Raw genomic sequence first — 23,031 nt, 5'->3', positions numbered from 1 at the left:
ATTTCAAAAGTTTTTTTGTTTCTTTAAAAAATATTAAGTCAAATAACTCTGCAAAAAAAAATATTAACCGATATATCAAAGTATCTTTTATTTTAAGTCTCTTTCTGAAATGTGAATGAATGAATGAATGAAAAACTTTATTTCGAACATGCTAAAAAAAATATATATATATATATATATATTTAAACCAAAGAACAATAGTTAAATAATAATCATGATAAATACAGTAATACAAATCATAACAATCATAAACAAAAACATGCCTCACTGGCTTTTTTTTTTTTTTATATGACGAAATGTTCATAAAACCATGTAAATTAAGAAAAGAAAAAAAGAAGCATTTTTTTTCCCCTTTCCCTGTATGACCCAAATGTCGATGTTATTTGCTTTGAAATGCCTTACTGTTTCTTTTGTATTGACTTTACTTGTCTCTTATTCTTGTTTATATGTCTCTTGTTCATAAAACCTCCAGGATGTTCTTTTTTCTTATATTTCCTCTACTAGCAGTTTTGTATAAAGTGTGTTTTTCTTGTTTAAAATATTCTGTTCAATATATATATATATATATATATAAAAAAAAAAAAATGATTTGAGCTGTCATGTCGCAGGTCCACCACTGTGAGGCGCTGTTTAAAACCCTTTGAGCCAAAGACGAAGTGTTTACACCGACTTCCGCTCTCGGAGGAAGCGCGTTGTTTTGTTTTGACCCCTGACCGCGAGGAAGATGTCTGCGGCCGACGTGGAAGACTTTATTCTCCAAAACAGAGACGTGGCGGAGCGGGTGGAGACGTTCCGCGGCTACTGGGAGAGCGGCAAGCACTGGGACGCCCGGAGGGAGTTCCTCCTGCGGAACATGAACGACTTTGAAGAAAGCAACGTGGACCAGCTGCTGTCCCTGTCCATGGTCTGGTCCAACAACGTCTTCATGGGCTGCAGGTACTAATGTTTCCATCACTGGAGCGCTTTTCAGGGACATTCACCACTTTACTCATCGTTTAAATGAGTGAAATGGTGAATATCCATTGAATTAAGTCATATTTTGATGTTATTTCTAGATATCTCATCGTCTTCTTCGTGTCATGATGAGCTCATAAGAGGGCTCAGTGCTGCCCCCTTCGGTCGTTTAAGGACACAACAAAGAGGCTTAAGATAAAGATTAATAATTGTTAATTGTTGGTATGTATTTGGGAGAATAAAAAATGATAGTTTAATTTTGTGTTGCACATAATCTATTAAAGTTCTATATAAATTGAGTATGTAAAATGTATGAATTAGTTTTTGTAAGATGTATTTGAGATGCATCAACAACTATAATGATTTTTTTAAATTAAGTACATACAGGACTGTCTCAGAAAATTAGGATATTGTGATAAAGTTCTTTATTTTCTGTAATGTAATTAAAAAAAAAACGTCATACATTCTGGATTCATTACAAATCAACTGAAATATTGCAAGCTTTTTATTATTTTAATATTGCTGATTATGGTTTACAGTTAAGATTCCCAGAATATTCAAATTTTTTGAGATAGGATATTTGAGTTTTCTTAAGCTGTAAGCCATGATCAGCAATATTAAAATAATAAAAAGCTTGCAATATTTATGTTGATTTGTAATGAATCCAGAATGTATGACTTTTTTTTAATTGCATTACAGAAAATAAAGAACTTTATAACAATATTCTAATTTTCTGAGAGTCCTGTATGTACTTCATTTTTTTTTTTTTTAAAGGTAAACAGACTCTTCATTATAGTTGTTGATGCATCTCAAATACATCTTACAAAAACTAATTCATACATTTTACACTCAATTTATATAGAACTTTAATAGATTATGTGCAACAAAAATTACCATACAAGATTAAACTATCATTTTTTATTCTCCCAAACGCTTGGATGTATAGCTTTTTTTTATTCTTCTCTTTTCTTAAAGTATGGAGAGGGTGTATCCTGTGCAAGACATTGCAAACGGCATGTTTGGTTTTTATTTTTTTGTGTTGACACAACCGATTTTCACCTGTGGCAGGTACAGCGCAGAGCTCCTGGAGAAGGTGAAGGAAATGGCTGAGGGCATCGTGGTGGAGGATGCACCGGTCTTCAAGACCAGAGATGAGATCATGAAGAACCAACAGGTATGTTTATGGACAAACACAGGTGCACAATGTGCTGACAGGAAAAACAAATCCTTCATGTGTTTCCTGCTCCATCACAGGGTCGATGACCGGACCAGTCATTTGGGATCAACAGTTATTGGATTCTGGATCTTCCTGTGTCTACAAGGATGACACTTTTAATGATTTTACAACACTTGTTTTTAAATGGATTTTATAATGCTTTGTAATCAACGGACCATTGTTGTTGTTTTTAAGTTAAAAGTAGAAAAACTGCCTTTTTCGTTGTACAGACAGCACAGACTTTTTAAAATGCGAGTTTCACTCATCTTTTATCCATTTTAAATTTTAAGTGTAAGTATTGTTTTTAGGGCATATTTGAAATATGCAAATACATGTTTGAAAAATCTCACTTTGAGACTTGGAATAAAGGACTTGTTTTCTAATTGGTGAGTTATGTTGTGCCTCTATTGTAAGAATTTGGTTAATATCTTGATAAAATGGAGCAGAACCTTGTTATTAGTCTTTAGATTGCCCAAATTGTGCTTAGTAAATGAATCTTCAGTAAAGCTGGGTGATATAACCTCAAATTTAAATCCGGATTAATTGAAAATTCACCTTGATTTCAATTGAGTAATTTATTTGTAGCCCTGATTAGCCATTATCAAGGTTTTGCTCTTAATATTCAACAATTACAACTGGGATTTTTTTTTTCCCAGCGTACATATCTTTGAAATTTTAAATAAAGTGAAGGAAAACACATAGGTGTGAACCATTTATGTTGATTTATTGAATATTTCAATCAATTGAAATGGACATGGGCAAGATTACGAGAGTTATCGGTTCTGATTCGGAGCTGTAATTGTTTTTAAATAAACTCAAATGAAAGTTGGAAACTGTTCTAAGAAGAAACTGAGTAAATCAGAAGCATGGTGAAAATTTGTAAACAACAATGTTACAAGATGTCAAGATCTGGAAGAAAAAGAAAAAAAAAGATGCCATGCTGAATATTTGCCCTCAATATCACATCCCAGAATGAAAGGCTCTGAATAGACCTTCAGTTACCAGTAAATAAACAAAAGGTTAACCACCGGGGGGAAAAAAGAAGGAATTTGTCAAAGTCTGAAAAATGTGTTTTATTATGTTTTATACAGCATATTTTTTTAAGTATACGTTTTCTTTGACTCTCAAAATCTTAACATATCCCTTCTGCCTATTAGGTGACACAAGTCACAAGCCACAATATGGACTTATCTGTTCTGGAAAAGAAGAGTTCTGTTTGATGATGATAATGATGGATTACTAATCTGGAGTTGGACTGGATTAATTTACAACTTTATGATCAAGTGCAATTTTAACAGGGTATCAATAATAAATAAACAGGTAAATGCAGCATTAAAACAACTCAAGCATTTAGGGAAACACTTGATGTAAAATGGTTCAAACTGCAAGTGGGTGGTCTTTTTTTTTTTTTAAGCTATTTGCTTCGTAAATCCTTACCTTAAAAACAAAGTGTATCCACCGGACTGCACTGCTTTTATCTTTTGATCATTTTAAGAGAAGGCTCAAAAGTGTAGTCACTTTGTTTGGACTGACACGCGTCACGGGCAAAGCATTAGCGTCCTTTACTTTGGCAAGGAAATAAAGGTGTGGGTGCACAACTGAGTAGCTCCGACAAACGTTCAGATTACTCCGCATCTTTACGTTGACTTAGAAACAGAAATGCTCAGACACAGCCGGCCGGAGAGACATGATTGATCAGCAGCGCTGCAGCCTGTGACGTGTGTGAGCCCAAACTTACAGTAGCTCTTAAAACAGATGGCGAGAACAGGCCGGGGATTGTTCTGGATACGTCCGTGGTTGGAGCTGAAAATGATGATGCTACAAACTCTGAAAGGCATTTCATGGGTTTCTCCACGGCTTTCAAAATATACTGATTTGGTCATTAATGTCACGTGTCCTTTCAACAACAACAGGAAAAAAAAAGTGTGTGCACACCAGCAGATGAGCGAGAAAAATAAGAAAGATACTTTTCAAAAAAAAAAAAAAAGAATATATTCTGTAAAACTCAAGCACTTCTTATCAATAACTTATCTCACATCATGCAATAAAAAAAAAGTAAAATTGAAGACATGAAACACAAATGTAAGATTGAATATATTGGAACCCTCCCCCCACCTCACCCCAATTTCCTAAAATGTATTGGCAAGCAAGTTACTGTCCAGTCAGATTTTGTTGTTCTTTTTCACGGTGGCACTTGGATTTTAATAAAGTTACTGTTTTTTTTTTTTCCATTTTCCTTAATGAGGTAAAAGTGAGAGGCGGAAGTACAGGGGATGATATAGAGAAGGTGTTGAAGAACAAAGAGCACGGAGCGAGAGGAGCTCAGACGTCCACCCAGCTTTGCTCAACGATGGCCGTCACCCTCTTTTCATACTCCCTCTTATTTTCCTGATAGAGCTGTGCAGCCTGGCTGTTGGCAGGGCTGTTGGGGTTTGGCTCGTCCAGCAACGACTGCAGAGAGATAGATTATGTTTTGGTATGATTAATATTCAAACCCAAAGAGCTGATTGCAGTGCAGGTTGGAGTGGGTGGAATCTTGATAGCGTTAGCTACTAGGGGTGTAACGATACACTAATCTCACGATACGGTACGATACACGATATTGAGGTCACGATAACGATACGATATTATAGCAGTATTTTTTTAACAACCTTGCACGAGGAACATATGACTGGAAAACATGGTCTTTTATTTGAAAGACACAAAATACAAAACAATGCTGTGCATTTGCCCTATTGTTACAGTTTGTAATGCTTTATAACTGTTTAAGTTTTAAAGAGAAAGCCAGGCCAACCATTTTCCACAAACTGAACTAAAAGTAAATGTCAGGTTTGCATTATGCATCTTCTGTTACAGTTCAGTTACAATAAAAATATTTTGCCACAAACTGAATAGTTTCTCTCATATATGATTTGACTTTTTTCTTTTCCAGAAATTTAACAACTAAAATGAAATAAATAAATAAAAGTAAATAATTACATACAATTTTACATCATAAAAAAGATTGATTCATGCTCACCTTATAAGTGTAAGAGGAGATTTATTTTTGTTAAGAAGGTTATTTTGGTAATTCAGGGTTCATTATTTTATAAATATATTCTTTATATTCCTGATGTAAATCAGGGACTATAATGACACTAGTCAGTTTATCTGTAGTGATTAGTCTGTTTTAGATTGGGCGGAGTGATACGCCACAGTACGGCACTAGGTGCTGTGTTGATGTTCTAAAATCCTACACTGTTGAGGGACATTAAAGTACACTGGAACTCAGCAGAAGTTGTCCCCGTGTTTATCCTACTCACCACCCCAAAAAGGTTTAATTTGATAAGGTAAGGCTTAACTCTACACCAGACTTAAAAGTTCAGAGCTCAAAACCCCGCTAGAGTCCCGTGATCGGGACCGCAAAACGGTACTAGTTTCTTCTGAGCGGAGGAAGATTTTGGTCTGTCGGTCGAGACGCGGTCGGCACGCGCGGTCGGATGCGCGTTTCTAGTCAACACAATGGATTAATATTAATAACCCAATATCGCGATACAGTTTCTCACCTCCACGACACGTTTCGTGGCGTTTTTGTATCCCGAAATTTCGTGGCACGATATATTGTTACACCCCTATTAGCTACCTTCATGCATGCAGTGTGTTTCTAGCATGATTCATGAGAACAAGACAAAATCAGTGGAATATTTATTCAAGCTTGACTACATTTATTGCAAGTTAAACTGAAGCAGAAGCCAGTCAAAACCACAAACCTGGATTGAAGTGAGTATGGATGAAACATCGTATGTTGGGCTCCAGCGGTTCTGAAGAATGTCTAAACATATACTGCCATCTGCATAAACTGGTAAACAAAGGAGGAAAGAAAGCATCAGACAACATATCAGAATCACAACACAAGTAACTGTTTATGTGCAGGCATTCCTCTAAGCTTGGTTAGAAAGCCCGGGGCAGCTCCTGAAACACATTAACTGTACACATTTAACATGTTAATGCAGACAAATCATTTTTTGGTTAATGTATGAGGCCAGTAGTAACACAACGGCTACAAAAAACAAAAACTTGAGTGCACTGGGACAGAGTGAGGAGATGAGAAGAAAGAAACTGCGTGCACCACATGCCTTTCAAAAGAACAGTTTTTAAAAAGTAAATGTGGCCTCGGCGTTGGCAGCGTTCAAGCATGCTTGGACTGAACACCACTTACCATTAGGATGAAACATTCTGGAGACAAACCGAACCGTGGGGGGCTTGTTTGGATACTCCTCTGAAAACTCTATCAGCAGCTTAAATGTTCCTGCAGAGATCAGGCGGCCAAGAGTGAATACTGGTAGTCAAGGAGAGTACAGATGTGCAGGACAGGAGGTCAAAGATGACCACCAAACCAACAACATAACTGAAAATATCACACAACGTGGAGGAAGAAACTGTCCCTCACTGATGCAGATATGTTTAAAGGGGGCTGACTAATGACAAAAAGCACGAGTTAGCTCGCACTTGATCACTTATTATTGATGTGTGCATAATAAAAGAAGACAATCCGTATATACAGGACTGTCTCAGAAAATTTGAATATTGTGATGAAGTTCTTTATTTTCTGTAATGAAATTAAAAAAACAAAAATGTCATACATTCTGGATTCATTACAAATCAACTGAAATATTGCAAGTCTTTTATTATTTTAATATTGCTGATTATGGCTTACAGTTTAAGATTAAGATTCCCAGAATATTCAAATTTTTTTAGATAGGATATTTGAGTTTTCTTAAGCTGTAAGCCATGATCAGCAATATTAAAATAATAAAAGGCTTGCAATATTTCAGTTGATTTGTAATGAATCCAGAATGTATGACATTTTTGCATTACAGAAAATAAAGGACTTTATCACAATATTCTAATTTTCTGAGACAGTCCTGTATACAGTTGTATGAAAAAGTTTGGGCACCCCTGATCATTTTCAACATTTTTCTTTATAAATCATTGGTTGTTGGGATCAGCAATTTCAGTTAAATATATCATATGGCAGACAAACACAGTGCTATTTGAGAAGTGAAATGAAGTTTATAGGATTTACAGAAAGTATGCAATAATTACTTAAACAAAAGTAGGCAGGTGCATAAATTTGGGCACCCCAACAGAAAAATTACATCAATATTTAGTAGATCCTCCTTTTGCAGAAATAATAGCCTCTAAACGCTTCCTATAGCTTCCAATGAGGGTCTGGATTCTGGTTGAAGGTATTTTTGACCATTCTTCTTTACAAAACATCTCCAGTTCAGTCAGGTTTGATGGTTTCCGAGCATGGACAGCCCGCTTTAAATCACACCACAGATTTTCAATAATATTCAGGTCTGGGGACTGAGATGGCCATTCCAGAACGTTGTACCTGTTCCTCTGCATGAATGCCTTAGTAGACTTTGAGCAGTGTTTAGGGTCGTTGTCTTGTTGAAGTATCCAGCCCCGGCGCAGCTTCAACTTTGTCACTGATTCTTGAACATTGTTGGCAAGAATCTGCTGATACTGACTGGAATCCATGCGACCTTCAACTTTAACGAGATTGCCAGTACCTGCACTGGCCACACAGCCCCACAGCATGATGGAACCACCACCAAATTTGACTGTGGGTAGCAAGTGTTTGTCTTGGAATTCCGTGTTCTTCTTCCGCCATGCATACCGCCGATTGTTATGTCCAAATAACTCGATTTTAGTTTCATCAGTCCACAGCACCTTATTCCAAAATGAAGCTGGCTTGTCAAGATGTGCTGTAGCATACCTCAAGCGACTCTGTTTGTGGCGTGTGCGCAGAAAAGGCTTCCGCCGCATTACTCTCCCATACAGCATCTCCTTGTGCAAAGTGCGCTGAATAGTTGAACGATGCACAGTGACACCATCTGCAGCAAGATCATGTTGTAGCTCTTTGGAGCTGGTCTGTGGGTTGACTTGGACTGTTCTCACCATCCTTCGTCTCTGCCTATCTGAGATTTTTCTTGGCCTGCCACTCCGGGGTTTAACTAGAACTGTGCCTGTGGTCTTCCATTTCCTCACTATGTTCCTTACAGTGGAAACTGACAGCTGAAATCTCTGAGCTAGCTTTTTGTATCCTTCCCCTAAACCATGATGTTGAACAATCTTGGTTTTCAGGTCATTTGATAGTTGTTTTGCGGCTCCCATGTTGCCACTCTTCTAAGAAGATGCAAAGAGGTGAACAACTTACAACAGGCCACCTTAAATACCCTTTGTCATGATTGGCTTCACCTGTGTATGTAGGTGAAGGGTCAATGAACTGAACAAACAACTGTTGTGTTCCAATAATTAATGCTAAATGTATTCAAATCAATAAAACAACAAGGGTGCCTAGATTTATGCACCTGCCTACTTTTGTTTAAGTAATTATTGCACACTTTCTGTAAATCCTATAAACTTAATTTCACTTCTCAAATAGCACTGTGTTTGTCTGCCATATGATATATTTAACTGAAATTGCTGATCCCAACAACCAATGATTTATAAAGGAAAATCTTGAAAATGAACAGGGGTGCCCAAACTTTTTCATACAACTGTATCTATTTATCTAAAAGGTATTCAAACAACAAAAGTTGATGTTCCCATTATACATAAAACTTGATGAATTGAAAAAAAAGAAAAAAAAAAGAAAAAAAACCATGCCACACATTTCCTCTGTTTCCAGTTATTCTCAAACAATCTAGAAAATAGTTTGTCATGTTTACAGGTGATCAACAAAAACAAAATAGTGTTTGGTTATTCATTAGCCACTGAGGAGGGGAAAAATAAACTAACAAAAAAAGTCAGTGATTATGTAGCTAAACAATATACTTCGATGTTTTTACATCCAGAGTTGAACCTGGAAGATTTACGTATTTGAATTTATAGAATAGTGTTTACATTTATTAGTGTGACAATACAATGTAATCCTGTTGAGGATTTTCTAATTTTGCTGCATTCAGGATTATTTTGCATTGATGACTTATGGCTAGGAGCAAGTCCAGTCTTACAGGAGATTAACTGATTAACATCTCCAATTCAGTATGTTTATTTTGCAGTACAGATATCCCTTTGTGTCTGGCTGTACCTGCATTTGTTTTGGGGAACAGATTTAGGACCTCAACCACAGAACTGGACAGTTATAGGTGACATTTATGATCTGGGACTAAAAGACAATTTGAAATGCTAAATCTGTCCAAAAGATTGCACATGGTTACCTGCAACCAACTCCCAAAATGCTACTTAAATCTGAGATTTTGTATTTAGATTTCTTGGAAAATTAAAACTGTTTTCCTTTTGTGTCACAACAAAAACTGACATGATGTGTTTTTTTCCCCTCAGAATATGAGTTGTAAATAAGTATAGGACTCATTTGGCCTGCATCATCAATGGGTCTCATCAACATTTTTGCAATACACCTGCCAGAAGATTGTAGGATGCTGACTGAATAATTCATTTCTATAAAACAGCTCCATCAAATCCAGACCATGGAAAACGTGAATTGTATCCACATGTTGAATCAAAATGTATAACTTACCATCCTCAAATGGTGTTCCCACTGGCCTGCAAAGGTACAGAGAGAATAACATTAATACTACATACTGTAAATCGCCACGCAAAGCTCCAGTAGTGTATAATATGACCAATACAGGCTGTACTTTAAGGGCTACAGCTCTTCACATTCATCTTGTTTGGTAGGGGGTAGGGCTGGATGATATGGACCAAAAGTCATATCTCGATATTTTCTAGCTAAATGGCGATACTCGATATATATCTCGATATTTTTTCTGTGCCTTAATTGGGGTTTCCCCCAAAGCATTATAGCATAGCATCTCTGTTAGCATCTCTGTTAGCTTCATTTTTTCTGAGGCAAACCCTTAAAAAAAACTGTCAGTTTTAATACAAAGCCTCGTGGCAAATGTCAGACAGGTTCCTTTATTAACAGAGGTCTGCACAATATCAAAATGTAGAAAAACAAATGAAATAAAAATAAACTGCCTGCATATATAGAATAAAAATGCTTCTTGAATAAAATAAAACAAATATCCCTTTCCTGCATAACAATTAAATTAAAATACACTGTGCAATTAATACAATGTAGACAGTAACAGGCAGACTTTTCCACTGAGGTTGACAGTTGTGCAAATAACAAAACATTTGTGCAAATCTCAAATAAAACATCCAAGTCAATTTGTCACAAAATAAGCTATATCAAAATCATAAAAAAAAAATGTAAAAAAAAAAAAAAAAAAATTATTTATTTTTTTTATTTATTTTTTTTAAATCGATATAAACGATATTGTCTCGTACCATATCGTGTTTGAAAATATATCGATATATATTAAAATCTCGATATATCGCCCAGCCCTAGTAGGGGGCAATTAAAACAGCTACAATCACATTTTTCACTTATGTTTTTGTTTGCTTTACCAAGTATAACTTCATACCACTAATGCTCCACAATGGATTATGTTAAGTTCTCATGATTGAGTCACAGTTGAGCTGTAAATAAAGGTCTGCATCAACACTTTCATTTATTTTTCCACTAACCCTTCAATTCCTTTTTCTTCAACATGCAACCGACTGTTATTACATACTTTTTTCAGATTGTTTTGTGCAACAATCAAGATTTTTTTTATTTATTTTTATTCTTTGAGGAAGCAGATGGACAGGGCGAATGAGAGTGAAATGCCATGAGTGGGTTGCAGAGTCTGTGCATCATAGAGGCACAATAAAGACAGTAGCAGAGTCAAATTTAATGCATGACTCACCCGAAAATAACAGCGTTCCAAAGCATGATGTTGTTCTCTGACGGCGCTCCGCTCACGCCAGTAGGAGGATCTTCTTGAAGCCTGAGTAAAAGAAAAAAGGCATTAGGGACAAAGAAAAGACAGGCAAGGAGAGGGGCGGTGAAAGGAGACATGGCATCACAAAGGCAGGGAGACACTGAAAAACAATGGAGAGGGTGACAGTGAATGCAGGGAAAATTTAAAAATTAAAGCAAAAATCGAATTGAGAGAGCCAAAAAAAAACATGAATCAGAAGAGAAAGGGGTTAAACGGAGGGAGAGTAAAAAATGAGTGAGAGTGTAACAAGTAGGGGTGGGCAAAAATATCGATATGGCAATATATCGCAATACTTTTCCAGCTGATTCAATATCGATATTCAAAATTTGAATATCGATTTTTTTTTTTAAATTTTATTTATTTATTTTTTTTATCCCCGATTTTTTCCCATTCTATCACCCAGTGCTCCTACCTAAGTGACAGTCCTGGGCATTGTCACTCTCTACCAACCCTGGGAGGGCCCTGCACTAAGCTCAAGTTTTATTTCACGTTTTGTTTTTTTTTATAATTTTTTTTTTATATAACACAATTGCCTGTCCTTAAAAAATGAAAAATAATGGACAGAGGTTTATTTATTTATGGATTTATATCTATACTGACTGATCACTGTGCCTGTCCTTGGTTTTAGTACCATCTTTCTTGTGTTTATTATCATTTGCCACATAATTAAAGCAACCTCATACTAAATTTAATGTTAATTTCATATGATGTAAATAATATGAAAAACATATACAAATATGTTGTAACTTTAGCTTGTATAGTTATAATAAAACATTGTTTTGACTCAGTTTGTCCCATGAATTGTCACTATAATCTGATGAACGTGAAACTCGGATTTTAAGATCCATCACTATCATCTGATGTACATATAACTTGGATTTTCAGATGTGTAATGCATTTTTACATTTTTCGGTGAACTATGTAGAATATAATAATTGGGATATCGCATAATCGGGATATCGCAATGCGTATCGTAGCTCAAGTATCGTGATGCGTATCGTATCGTGAGGTCCTTCCCAATACCCACCCCTAGTAACAAGTCTTCACTGCAAGGTAATTATCAGTCAAAATGTGAGCTGGTGTATGAAAAAACACTTCACATCTTGCTGTCACATTCCAGTTGACAGAAGCAGCTGTGAACTCTCGTCTGATACTCAACTGTACCGAGACTGTATGTTCAGGGAACACAGCCCTGCTGGTGTTTGACGCTAAGCCACTAAGTCGACCTTCACCAGAGATGAACCCTGACTATCGCTGTCATGATCTATCTGAACAAAGATCATAAAGGTTTGGGTACTCAGTTTGGTCATGTGAAAAGTAAACTGAGTAGTAAACTACAAGATAAGCACATGATTATGCATGATTATTGTAGCACTCACAATATAGACTGTGGGCCCATATTGATCATAAATTCTGCACAGCAAATGTGGCTAATATTACTGTCATAATGATGCTTTCTTGCTCGGAACAAGCAGAAAAATTGCCACAGTACTGGCCCGTGTTTGGATGAAGTGAATGTAGTCTTTAATATATTTTGTTATAATAACTGATAACTGATAACGGAAGGTTGTCAAAGTTTTCTGGTGGCAATTTTACTCATTCGAACGTGACAAAAGTGGAAATAAAACTGGTATGAATGTGTCATTGTGATCACCTTGTCATAAAGATAAAAAAAAAATAAAGGATTCATCTTTTTCAAGCCAAATCAGAAAATAATTGAGAACCACTGTTGCCGGAGCCATCAATAGATGTTTGTTGCGTTACTCTCCATCACTGATCTTAATCACATATTGATGACTTAAATTAAACGGAAATAAGCTCTGGACACCCAGCATCTTCTCCCTCCGCCCCCTCCCCTTTCCTTCCTCTTCTCTTTACAGGTAAATGCAATTACTTAGAATCTGAGTTCTCAGTCCAGCAACTGCTATTTATTTTGAAGCTTCATATCCTGTTTAAACCCCACACAGGACAAGCAGCAGAAGCAATTAGATGCAAACAGCGTAGCAACACTGGTGATGGCGTCAGGACTATCATTCAAAGGGGGAAACTGTTATCGTGTTCTATTGAACACTCTGAGAGCAAGTATAAATAGAACACAGTTAATGCTAATTGAGATGAGAAAAGCGTACGTTTGGGATGAGTTTGATTAAGTTTAACAACTAGCCTTTATATAAAACCTGATGGTGGCAGGATTCTAGGAGCTTCAATCTTAACACAGTGCTAACCACAGTTTTAACAATTACAAATTATTCTACATAGGACAAATCCCAGTCAAAGACAAAGTGAAAGACAGAAAGTTGGATGAGTGGGAGAGCTGCTCAGACAACAGAAACGTCTCTTGTGTGGCACTGTGTTACTGGCAGCTTAGTGTAAATACAGTCTGGATACTGTCAACGTGAAGGATTTCCCACTTCACTCCTATCACATCTGTTAAGATCAGTAACCGTGGCAACAGCTTACAAGTTGTTTACAGTTGACTAAGACTTAAAAAACCCTGAGACCCTGGCAAAGTTTCCCTTCAGTAAGGGAACGCATTTTTATTCAAACAAATATTCTAAAAAATAACATTAACAATCAATTACATACATCAAACCAGAGAACTCATGCCTTACAAGAGTTTTTTTGTACTTGTTGATTTATTTAATAAGGAAAGGAATATTATGACTGTTCAAGAATGTGGTTACATTTTTAAGGATTATTCTTCTGATATGTGCACATACACTTCTGTCTCCACCGACAGGGCTGTAAGAAAGTATTTTTACAATATCAGTCACTGTTATGAACTACACCAAAAGTAAAATGTGTTCAAAAAAGCTCAAAACACTGTAAGAAATTATTCATAATTTGATGATTACATCTTATAAACCCTGAAGATATCTAAAGATTAGATCCTTAAAAATGACTGTCATTAATAATCCTTTTTCTGCAAATAATTGGAGCTAGATATCTGAACAATTCAAAACAACAGTAACAAAAACCATGTTCATGACAGATCCTTTTGCCCATTGATACCATAGCCAATTCCATGTATTTTATTTATCCTCTTCTCCTAAACAGAGGCATTTAAAATGTTGAAGTGCATGACAATGCGAGTTACTGGATTTTAGAAGGATTTATGTGCATTTTTTTTTCTAATTGCTTGGGGTTTTGTTTACACAGAATCCAAGCAACTGCTTACAAAAATGCTAAAACGATCACAGATAAATTCACCACAAGAGGAAATAATTGTGTGAAGTTCCAAAGAGAAAACTGCCCAGAGCTGTTCAATTGACAAATGATCACTGTTGTGCAGTGGAGAATGCCACAGTAACAGTTGCCTAGCAACAAGGGCGTGAACAAATAAAAAACACTGGGATCAGAAGTCAGCAATTTAAATTAAGTGTCCAACACCAGTCTTTAGTTTCATAGGTTACTTAGTAGCATCAGCCCTTCAAACAGACTTCAGGTAGATTGAACCCACATCAGAAATGAAGATTGTGTGTTGAAGTGAGGAACTTGAATAAACTAGTTTACTCACATCACAGTATTACATCTTGCTTTAGCTCAACAACACAAAAAGACAAAGGCTGCGTCCGAAATTGCACACTTCCACCCTAATGAGCATGCAAAAAAATGAGTATGCAAGATTTTTTAGTACGTCCGAAACATTAAGTACATACACAATAGTATGCGCTATCCATACTCATTCCGGAGAAATGTATTAGTGGGGATTGATGGACACCAGAGACGTTCTATAAACCGAGACAGCCCACTAAGGTTCGAGTTGCTGTGTCTGTGTCACGTGACTGCCACACCCCTTTAGGAGACCGGAAGTAGGTCCTGAGTCTATTGAGTCCTATGGGAAAAGTGAACGTGAGCACAGATTATTACCAATTCCTTCGCCCCATAGTAACCTAAGTAAATATGGGACCCATTTTTCAAAAGCCACAAACCTTCTGAACATTCTGACACCAAAATGGCAATTTTCAGACCGACAGATTAGGAGAAAATGAACTTTGTTTGAGACCTGTCTCTGTCTGAGCAACACACTCTCGCGAGATTTGGCTCTCATCATTTTCCCATCGGATAAAATTAAGTTTAAAACTAAAATAAAACTAGCTTCTTCGCTTAATAATACTGTTATTTTTATTATTTAAGTATTTTTGGAAGAAAGTTGTACTGTATCTAGTGTTGTATGTTCCAAAACGATGTGGGGAGAGGGGCGGCCACGCCCACTCAGGAGACCGGAAGTGTATACAATTTCAAACCATTGCCAGTAACGGCAATGCGCTATCTTGTGTATAGAAGATCTTTGTGGACACTAGCCGAGCAGAAACTTCCCACAATGCAATGCAGCGGTGTTTGGTTGCTAAGTGATACGTATATGTCATAAGTATAATATTAAGTATAATAATATTATTATATAATATTTGTATATAATAATATTATATAATGTCATCTTTTTTCGGGCAGGATAAACGGGAAATAGCGGAGCGGTGTGCTGCTACTGCTGCTGCGTCACTTCCTCCTAACGGCAGGAAGTGACGTGTGCGCTCTTAATAGTACGTCCGAATTAATGCACACTACTGATATTTACTCAAAAGTGTGCCGAATTTAAGTATACTTTTTAGTATATACTGTTTAGTATGGCATTTCGGACGCACCGAAAGTCTAAGAATTGTCAAACACTACAAATCTAATAGTTACTTTAACAGCTAGTTTAACATGAGCTTGCAGCTATAAAACAAGGTAGGGTGATTTATGTGGCTTTGTTGAGATCTATATCTAAGTCCTTTGCTGCAGACAGACCCACTGCAATTAACCTCCTTTACAGTAATCTGCCCAAGCTTTCTGTTTGTGGACTAATGCACCACTTAACTTGTCTGCTAGGATAGACTCAGACTGTGGATCCGTGGGAAATAAAGGACAGATCTGTGTAGTGGTTATATGTATGTAAATAATCAGAAACTGCACTGCATTGATTATCCACACTTATTATTCATCACGCAATTCAATTCCATTATTATCTTTTTTAAATCAAAAGTATAAGTACACATTTATCATGAAATGATAAAAGCTTTTGATTTTAGGTGTGTATAAAGAATATCTTGGATTCTTTTCCAGACTGTTGGGTAGATAAAATGAGATCTAAACACATCAAGCCAAACTCTATAAAACCGCAGTGTAATATTTATGGTACTTAACAGAATGACATAGTCAGCTACTAACCACTTCTTCAATAAACATGTTCATAAATGATCGCATATAGGTTTTAACTGCTGTGCATGCGACGGAAGTCTTTTAGAAATGATAAAGAAAAGGTGCAACAACAATGGCTACAGACTTGCATTCAACACAGAGGAACGTATTGATCCTATTTAATATAACCAAGCCCAGCTAGATTACAGATCATCGTTAAGTTACTCTGAAGAGTGATAATGATCAGGACAGAAACTGAATGTCCTGAAGCATTAGGTCTTTTAGTTTCACTGTGAAAACTACCACTTAAAACCAGTTTTAGTTTCACTGTGAAAACTACCACTTAAAACCAGTTTTAGTTTCACTGTGAAAACTACCACTTAAAACCAGTTTTAGTTTCACTGTGAAAACTACCACCTAAAACCAGTTTTAGTTTCACTGTGAAAACTACCACTTAAAACCGGTTTGAATAAGAAAGTGACCCATTCCTGAATAAACATGAAAAAGAAAAATCTTCACCAAAGAGAATCATAATGTGGTTCTAAACATCACAGACTTCAGCTGCTCAGCTTCAAGACATCTATGGTGCAAGTACAGATTACATCATTAGTAAGGTCAAATATTATTATTCAATACTAAATTAATCAGCAGTTTTTGATGTGGACACACAGGTGGATTCAGGCTTGAACCATTGTGTTTTCTTTGCCTCGGTGTTACAGTTTACCACCTGAGGACAGGCACAACAGAGTAGAGTTACAGTGACACCCTATCTGCTCAGAATGCCTTACCATTCCCCCCCTGCAATGGCAGGTGTGTGTCCACAACAAAGTCACATTGTGGGATACCATATGGAGCAAGGCAACAGACTGAGGATAGCAGGTATAACAAGCAGCTCCATGTCAGGTCTGACTCTTTATTTATTTATTTAAAAGGGACAACGCACATTGATTGACATGAGCACTTGAGTCCATCATGTAAATGTGCCAGATTTAGCCATAGAGGCTAATTTACATCTGCAGTCCCTGGCAGGTTGATGGCATATGTAAAAACCTTGAAAAACACACACTAAAACCCTAAAACAAAGAGTACAAACAATTAGTAAAACCATGACATTCCGAATAATGACAAACAACATAAAAGAATTATAGCACACAAACAGGTATAAAAACAATAAGCTGAGCTCTATACCAGATTATGACAGCATGTTTGATTACCCAGTAACCACTGTTTTATGTTTTTAGAGAATGAATGAAGAGATGTGATGTTCCTTAGTTGTACGGGTATAGTGTTCCAGGTATGAGTTGCTCGATAGGAAAAGGCTGACTGCCCAAAGGCACTTTTTCTATGTGCAGTTTTACAATCTCCTCTGGTGGCAGCTCTGGTAAATGAGTTTTGATTTTGCTTAATAAACTCATTGAGTGGAGGGGGCGCCAGACCATGAAGGATTTTATAAACAAGTAAAATGTCTGCAAGCTTAATCATATTTCCCCAGTTTAAAAAAAACATATTTAGTTAAAATATTAAAATGATGATATAAATTAGACTTTTTATCCAATGTTTTCAAAGCCTGCTTATAGAGTTTTTCCACTGATTGTAATGCGGTCCTACCTGTCTGCGACCAGCTGGTAAGACAGTAGTTCATGTGCGAGAGAATCATGGCGTTGATGTATAACTTTGCAGCCTCAGTTGTTAGATTATTCCTGATGTGTTTAAAATTTACCAGATTAAATGTATTTCTATTCACAACTTTTTTAACTTGGGTTTTAAATGCGAGTTGTGAATCTATTACTATGTCTAAATATTTGATCTCATGGGCTACTGATTTGACTCTTCAAAGTAAGGAGACATGTTCCCTTAACCCGCACAGCATGACAGATGTGGGTCAAAGACGTGACGCTTACTTTTTCTGTCCGATGGAACTTTTTACCTAATAATAAACATAAAAATTAATAAAAAATATAACATCAGGGCTGTACGCTTACTTTTTTGAATGGTAGCACTGGTGCTAGCAAGTTAAAAATTTTAGTAGCACAAATAAAAATTTACTAGCACACCCGGGTGGACAGTTAGTAGGGGTGTAACGATACACTAATCTCACGATAACGATACACGATACTGAGGTCACGATAACGATACGATATTATAGCAGTATTTTTTTAACAACCTTGAATGAGGAACATATGACTGGAAAAAATTGTCTTTTATTTGAAAGACACAAAATACAAAACAATACTGTGCGTTTGCCCTATTGTTACAGTTTGTAATGCTTTATAAATGTTTAAGTTTTAAAGAGAAAGACAGGCCAACCATTTTCCACAAACTGAACTAAAAGTAAATGTCAGGTTTGCATTATGATCTTCAGTTTATACAAGTAAAAATATTTAGCCACAAACTGAATAGTTTCTCTCATGTATGATTTGACTTTTTTCTTTTCCAGAAATTTAACAACTAAAATTAAATAAATAAATAAAAGTAAATAAATACATACAATTTTACATAATAAAAAAAGATTGATTCATGCTCACCTTATAAGTGTAAGAGGAGATTTATTTTTGTTAAGGTTATTTTGGTAATTCAGGGTTCATTATGTTATAAATATATTCTTTATATTCTGATGTAAATCAGGGACTATAAGGACACTAGTCAGTTTATCTGTAGTGATTACGGTAGTCTGTTTTAGATTGGGCGGAGTGATACAGCACTAGCTGCTGTGTTGATGTTCTAAAATCCTACACTGTTGAGCGGACAGTAAAGTACTCTCAAACTCAGCAGAAGTTTCCCCATGTTTATCCTACTCACGAGCCGAAAAAGGTTTAATTTAATAAGGTAAGGCTTAACTCTACACCAGACTTAAAAGTTCAGAGCTCAAAACCCCGCTAGAGTCCCGTGATCGGGACCGCAAAAAGGTCCTACTTTCTTCTGAGCGGAGTAAGATTTTGGTCCGCTTGTCGAGGCGCAGTCGCCACGCGCGGTCGGATCATGGATGTATTAATAATATTAATAGCCTTTCCACACGGCGCCCCGGCCGTATGGTTGCGAAAATACGGTATTTATATATGAAATGTCAGAATAGGTAATTTTTTTGACGACACCCCAGGGTGCCGCGACACCCGGGTTGAGAAAGGCTGGTGTATTGATTTTCACACTTTTTTTAACATGACCCCAGCGCAACTCACTCGCACAAATGCGAGTGGATACATATTTCTCTTCGCACCGGATGATTTTTATTCGCAAATGCGATGAAAACTGTCGCACTGTACAGCCCTGAACATGTATGTCTAATACGTTCCTTCTACATGTGCCCACTTATTTTATTTAAACATGTTGGTTATTGGTCATTTTCTGCCATCTGAAGTGTGAAAACATCATGTGGGGTGACCGTCCGGCCTTGACTTCTGTTTGGACAACTGGTTTTAAATCACATTAAAACAATTTAAAAATAATGCTTGCCCTATTGGGCATACTTTCCAACTTGTTTTAGATTTATTGACAAAGTTATGGAACATTTGTACACACATTTCAATCATAATACACAAACTAATCTTGTCCGAATATGTTCATTGTCTGAATTATCATCTGGGGTGACCATGAAAAAAATACAATTGAGGGACTTTTATATTGACAATCATCTCAAAGAGGATGTTGCATCAGCCAGTTACTCCATGAGGGTCCCAGAGAGACAACCTGCAGGTCAGTAGTCTCTCTCTCCTTTACAAATAAATCCTCTAACTGCTGCAGTGTATACGTCACATTTTGATATCATGTGGGGTGACCACCCTAAAACTGTAAATAATTCTTTTTATTTGCAAATCTATATTTTGAAGGTAAATTTGTTAGTGATATGTGGTGAGAAGTAGCTAGCTTAGATCATATAGCTAACTGTTAGCCTGTTATATTTGATTAAACTTGAAAGCATCATGTGGGGTGACCACCTGTCATGTGGGGTAACCAACAAATGGCAATTCTGTATCAAATTCAAAATTGAATGTCTATCAGTTTTGGTTCAAATATGAATTATTGGTATAGCATGCATAAGTGGATACACCTTGTACACATTTTAAATCAAGAGTAAGTAAGAGGGTGACACTGCCATTATGGAAGTATTTAAAAATGGTTTTCAAAAAATGAAAGGAAAAATGTGTCTATCTTTCTTGAACAGTTAATTTAATTACTGATACTTATTAAAATATAAATTTTGTTATGGAAATCTATTAATTTTGAGATAAATGGTCGCCCCAAATGACGGTTTAAAGGTTTAAAAACACTAAAATACCTTTCTTTGAAGTTTTCACATACATGTATGTGTACACTACATTTCAAATGTTTGGAAAATGGCCAAAAATATCTTTATTTTAAGTATTTTAAAAATGGGCTACTCAAAGGCCTTATACGTCTTTGACCCATGTTAAACAGATGGAAATGATGAAGACATACGTCTATGCAAGCACTATAAATGAAAAGGCACTTGGAAGGGGGTGCAGGAGCTCGTTAATTGATGTTAAGTTTGAACTTGAGCTTCACCTAATCACAAAGTTGTTCCTCTATAAGCTTTGCTGCTAATACTGAGCCTAAAATGCCATCTGTTTTTTTTCCCCCTCCAGCCCATTTACCTACAGGACTGCGTTGAATTATGACATCTATCTTACTTTCAGCTGATAATCATTGCCACTAATACAAGACACATCATAAATCGAGATGTTTTTACCCCAAAAGGCTGAATCTACCTCAGACTACCGCCATCCCCCGCCTACTCACACACACACTTACAACTGTGATGGTAAAACTGTTAAATGTGTCCATAATGTGCCAAATGTGGAGAAAGGCAGCGCCAGGACGTAGGTTTGTTATGAGCGTAGGGTTGCCACCTTTCAGAAATAGAAATAGGGGGACGCCCCGATTTCAGCAGCGCATGAGCCAAAAAAAAGCCCCAAAACTTCTAAACTGCATAAAAATGTGTTTATTTTATATGAAAAAACTAAATGCTTTGATTTAAAGTTTAAAGTGCTTTAATAGCATTGAACTTGCATGACTGTACAGACAGCCAACCATACTAGCAACTGAAATAGCGTCCTAGGCTCTGTATGTCCACATCAGCCAATGTATAATATAGCCTACAGGTGAAGAATATGGTGTAAAAGTTAACTTATTTCAATAATTCAACTAGAATATGGTGTAAAAGTTAACTTATTTCAATAATTCAACTAGAATATGGTGTAAAAGTTAATTTATTTCAATAATTCAACTAGAATATGGTGTAAAAGTTAACTTATTTCAATAATTCAACTAGAATATGGTGTAAAAGTTAATTTATTTCAATAATTCAACTTAAAAGGTGAAACTAATATCTTACCTAGTCTTATTACATCCAAAGCAAGATATGTTAAATCTTTATTTGTTATAATTTTGATGATGGAATTGTTTATTGATTTCATAAAATATTCTCTAATTTATTTTTTATTTGGGGTTTTCATAAACTGAGCCATAATCACCAAAATCATAACAAATAAAGGATTGAAATATCTCACTTTGCATGTAGTGGGGAAATAATATCTTTGTTTCACCTTTAGTTGAATTTACTACGAATGACGTTTTGCAATATATTCAAATTTTCCAATCTTCACCTGTATATTATGACATCAATAAATAAGAGCTTAATATGTGTCCGTATTAGTTCAATACAGGACGCAAATTTGTTTTCTTAAATAAAGGACAATTCCGTATTTTACGGGACGGGTGGCAACCCTATATGAGCGTGTTGTTTTCATCGGGAGCTAACGCTAAGCTACCCAGCGACAGCCTCGTCGGCTACCGAGGCTACACCTGAAAAATACACGTTCAGTGTCCGCTGAATCGCAACTGTACCTTTTAAAATCTCTCATAAGCCGTCTCCTTGCCGGTGTGGACATGATCCGGGAGCTGTTATGTTTTTACGGAGGAAAAACGAGCCAGTAGCACAAAGCGAATATGAGCCGAAATCAAATCCGGTGCTTCTTCCGCTTGCAGCCGTTTCTTCTTCTTCTTCTTCTCCCCAAACACACAAACAAACTGCGGTGACGTCGCTATGGTGACGTCACTGTGGTATTTCTATTGAAACAAATAATCAGAGGTGTCAAAAGTATTCACATTCATACTTCTACCTGAGTAATGAATGATTCATTACTCAGGTAGAAGTATAGATACTAGAGTTTAAAAATACTCTTGTAAAAGTTGAAGTATCAACTCAAGTTTTTTACTCAAGTAAAAGTATAAAAGTACTGGTTTCAAAACGACTTAAAGTATAAAAGTAAAAGTAATGTAAGGGGGGAAAAAGCCATTAAGGACAAAAGCCATTGAAAATGAATGCATCTTAGTATAATGCAAATATATTAAAGAACCATATATGTGTACTATTGAGCATTAACATGTGTTTCAGAGAGCAGAAGATATGATGACTAGTTGCCTATAAGTATTGTAATGGTGCAAAAAGTCAAACTTCAGAGGCATGTTATCATTTATCCTAACCTTTATTGGAATGTACATCCAAGTTTAGTTGCAGGAATCTGAGGGATGTAAGAACAAAACTGGACAAGAACATCTGAAACAACCACAACCAAATTCACTCTATCCGGATGGCGCAATTTAACTGGATAGTTTTTTTTTAAAGGCCGAACTGAAATAGAGTAATGAGGCTGTTTTTAAAATGTAAGGAGTAAAAAGTACAGATACCGGTAATTGCGTGAAAATGTAAGGAGTAAAAGTAAAAAGTATTTGTACTTCGTTACTTGACACCTCTGGTAATGGTTGTGTGTTCGTGTATGTTGGATGTGTGTGGACCTTCTGAGTCCGTAATAAAGATGTATTATT

The 23,031-nt window shown here is 36.2% G+C and overlaps 2 protein-coding genes across 2 annotated transcripts; one reads left to right on the top strand and one right to left on the bottom strand.

Moving 5' to 3' along the window:
• The first annotated feature begins 682 nt into the window (after positions 1 to 682).
• On the top strand, positions 683 to 2,852 carry cdkn2aipnl (CDKN2A interacting protein N-terminal like). The gene is made up of 3 exons (XM_061740527.1): positions 683 to 936; positions 2,023 to 2,128; positions 2,209 to 2,852. Exons 1-3 carry the CDS (start codon positions 725 to 727, stop codon positions 2,215 to 2,217), a joined length of 327 nt encoding a protein of 108 aa, XP_061596511.1. The 5' UTR covers positions 683 to 724; the 3' UTR covers positions 2,218 to 2,852.
• A 376-nt stretch (positions 2,853 to 3,228) lies between these two features.
• On the bottom strand, positions 3,229 to 22,211 carry ube2b (ubiquitin-conjugating enzyme E2B (RAD6 homolog)). The gene is made up of 6 exons (XM_061740526.1): positions 22,051 to 22,211; positions 10,936 to 11,016; positions 9,702 to 9,727; positions 6,369 to 6,458; positions 5,920 to 6,008; positions 3,229 to 4,621 (listed from the first exon to the last, which is right to left on the bottom strand). The coding sequence occupies exons 1-6, from the start codon at positions 22,092 to 22,094 to the stop codon at positions 4,493 to 4,495; spliced, it is 459 nt and encodes a 152-aa protein (XP_061596510.1). The 5' UTR covers positions 22,095 to 22,211; the 3' UTR covers positions 3,229 to 4,492.
• Between the last annotated feature and the right edge of the window lie 820 nt (positions 22,212 to 23,031).

This window comes from Cololabis saira, chromosome 14, assembly GCF_033807715.1.
Source record: "Cololabis saira isolate AMF1-May2022 chromosome 14, fColSai1.1, whole genome shotgun sequence".
NCBI lineage: Eukaryota > Metazoa > Chordata > Actinopteri > Beloniformes > Belonidae > Cololabis > Cololabis saira.
The sequence above is the reverse complement of the archived record's forward strand: the minus strand, read 5'-3'. Positions and strand labels throughout refer to the sequence as shown.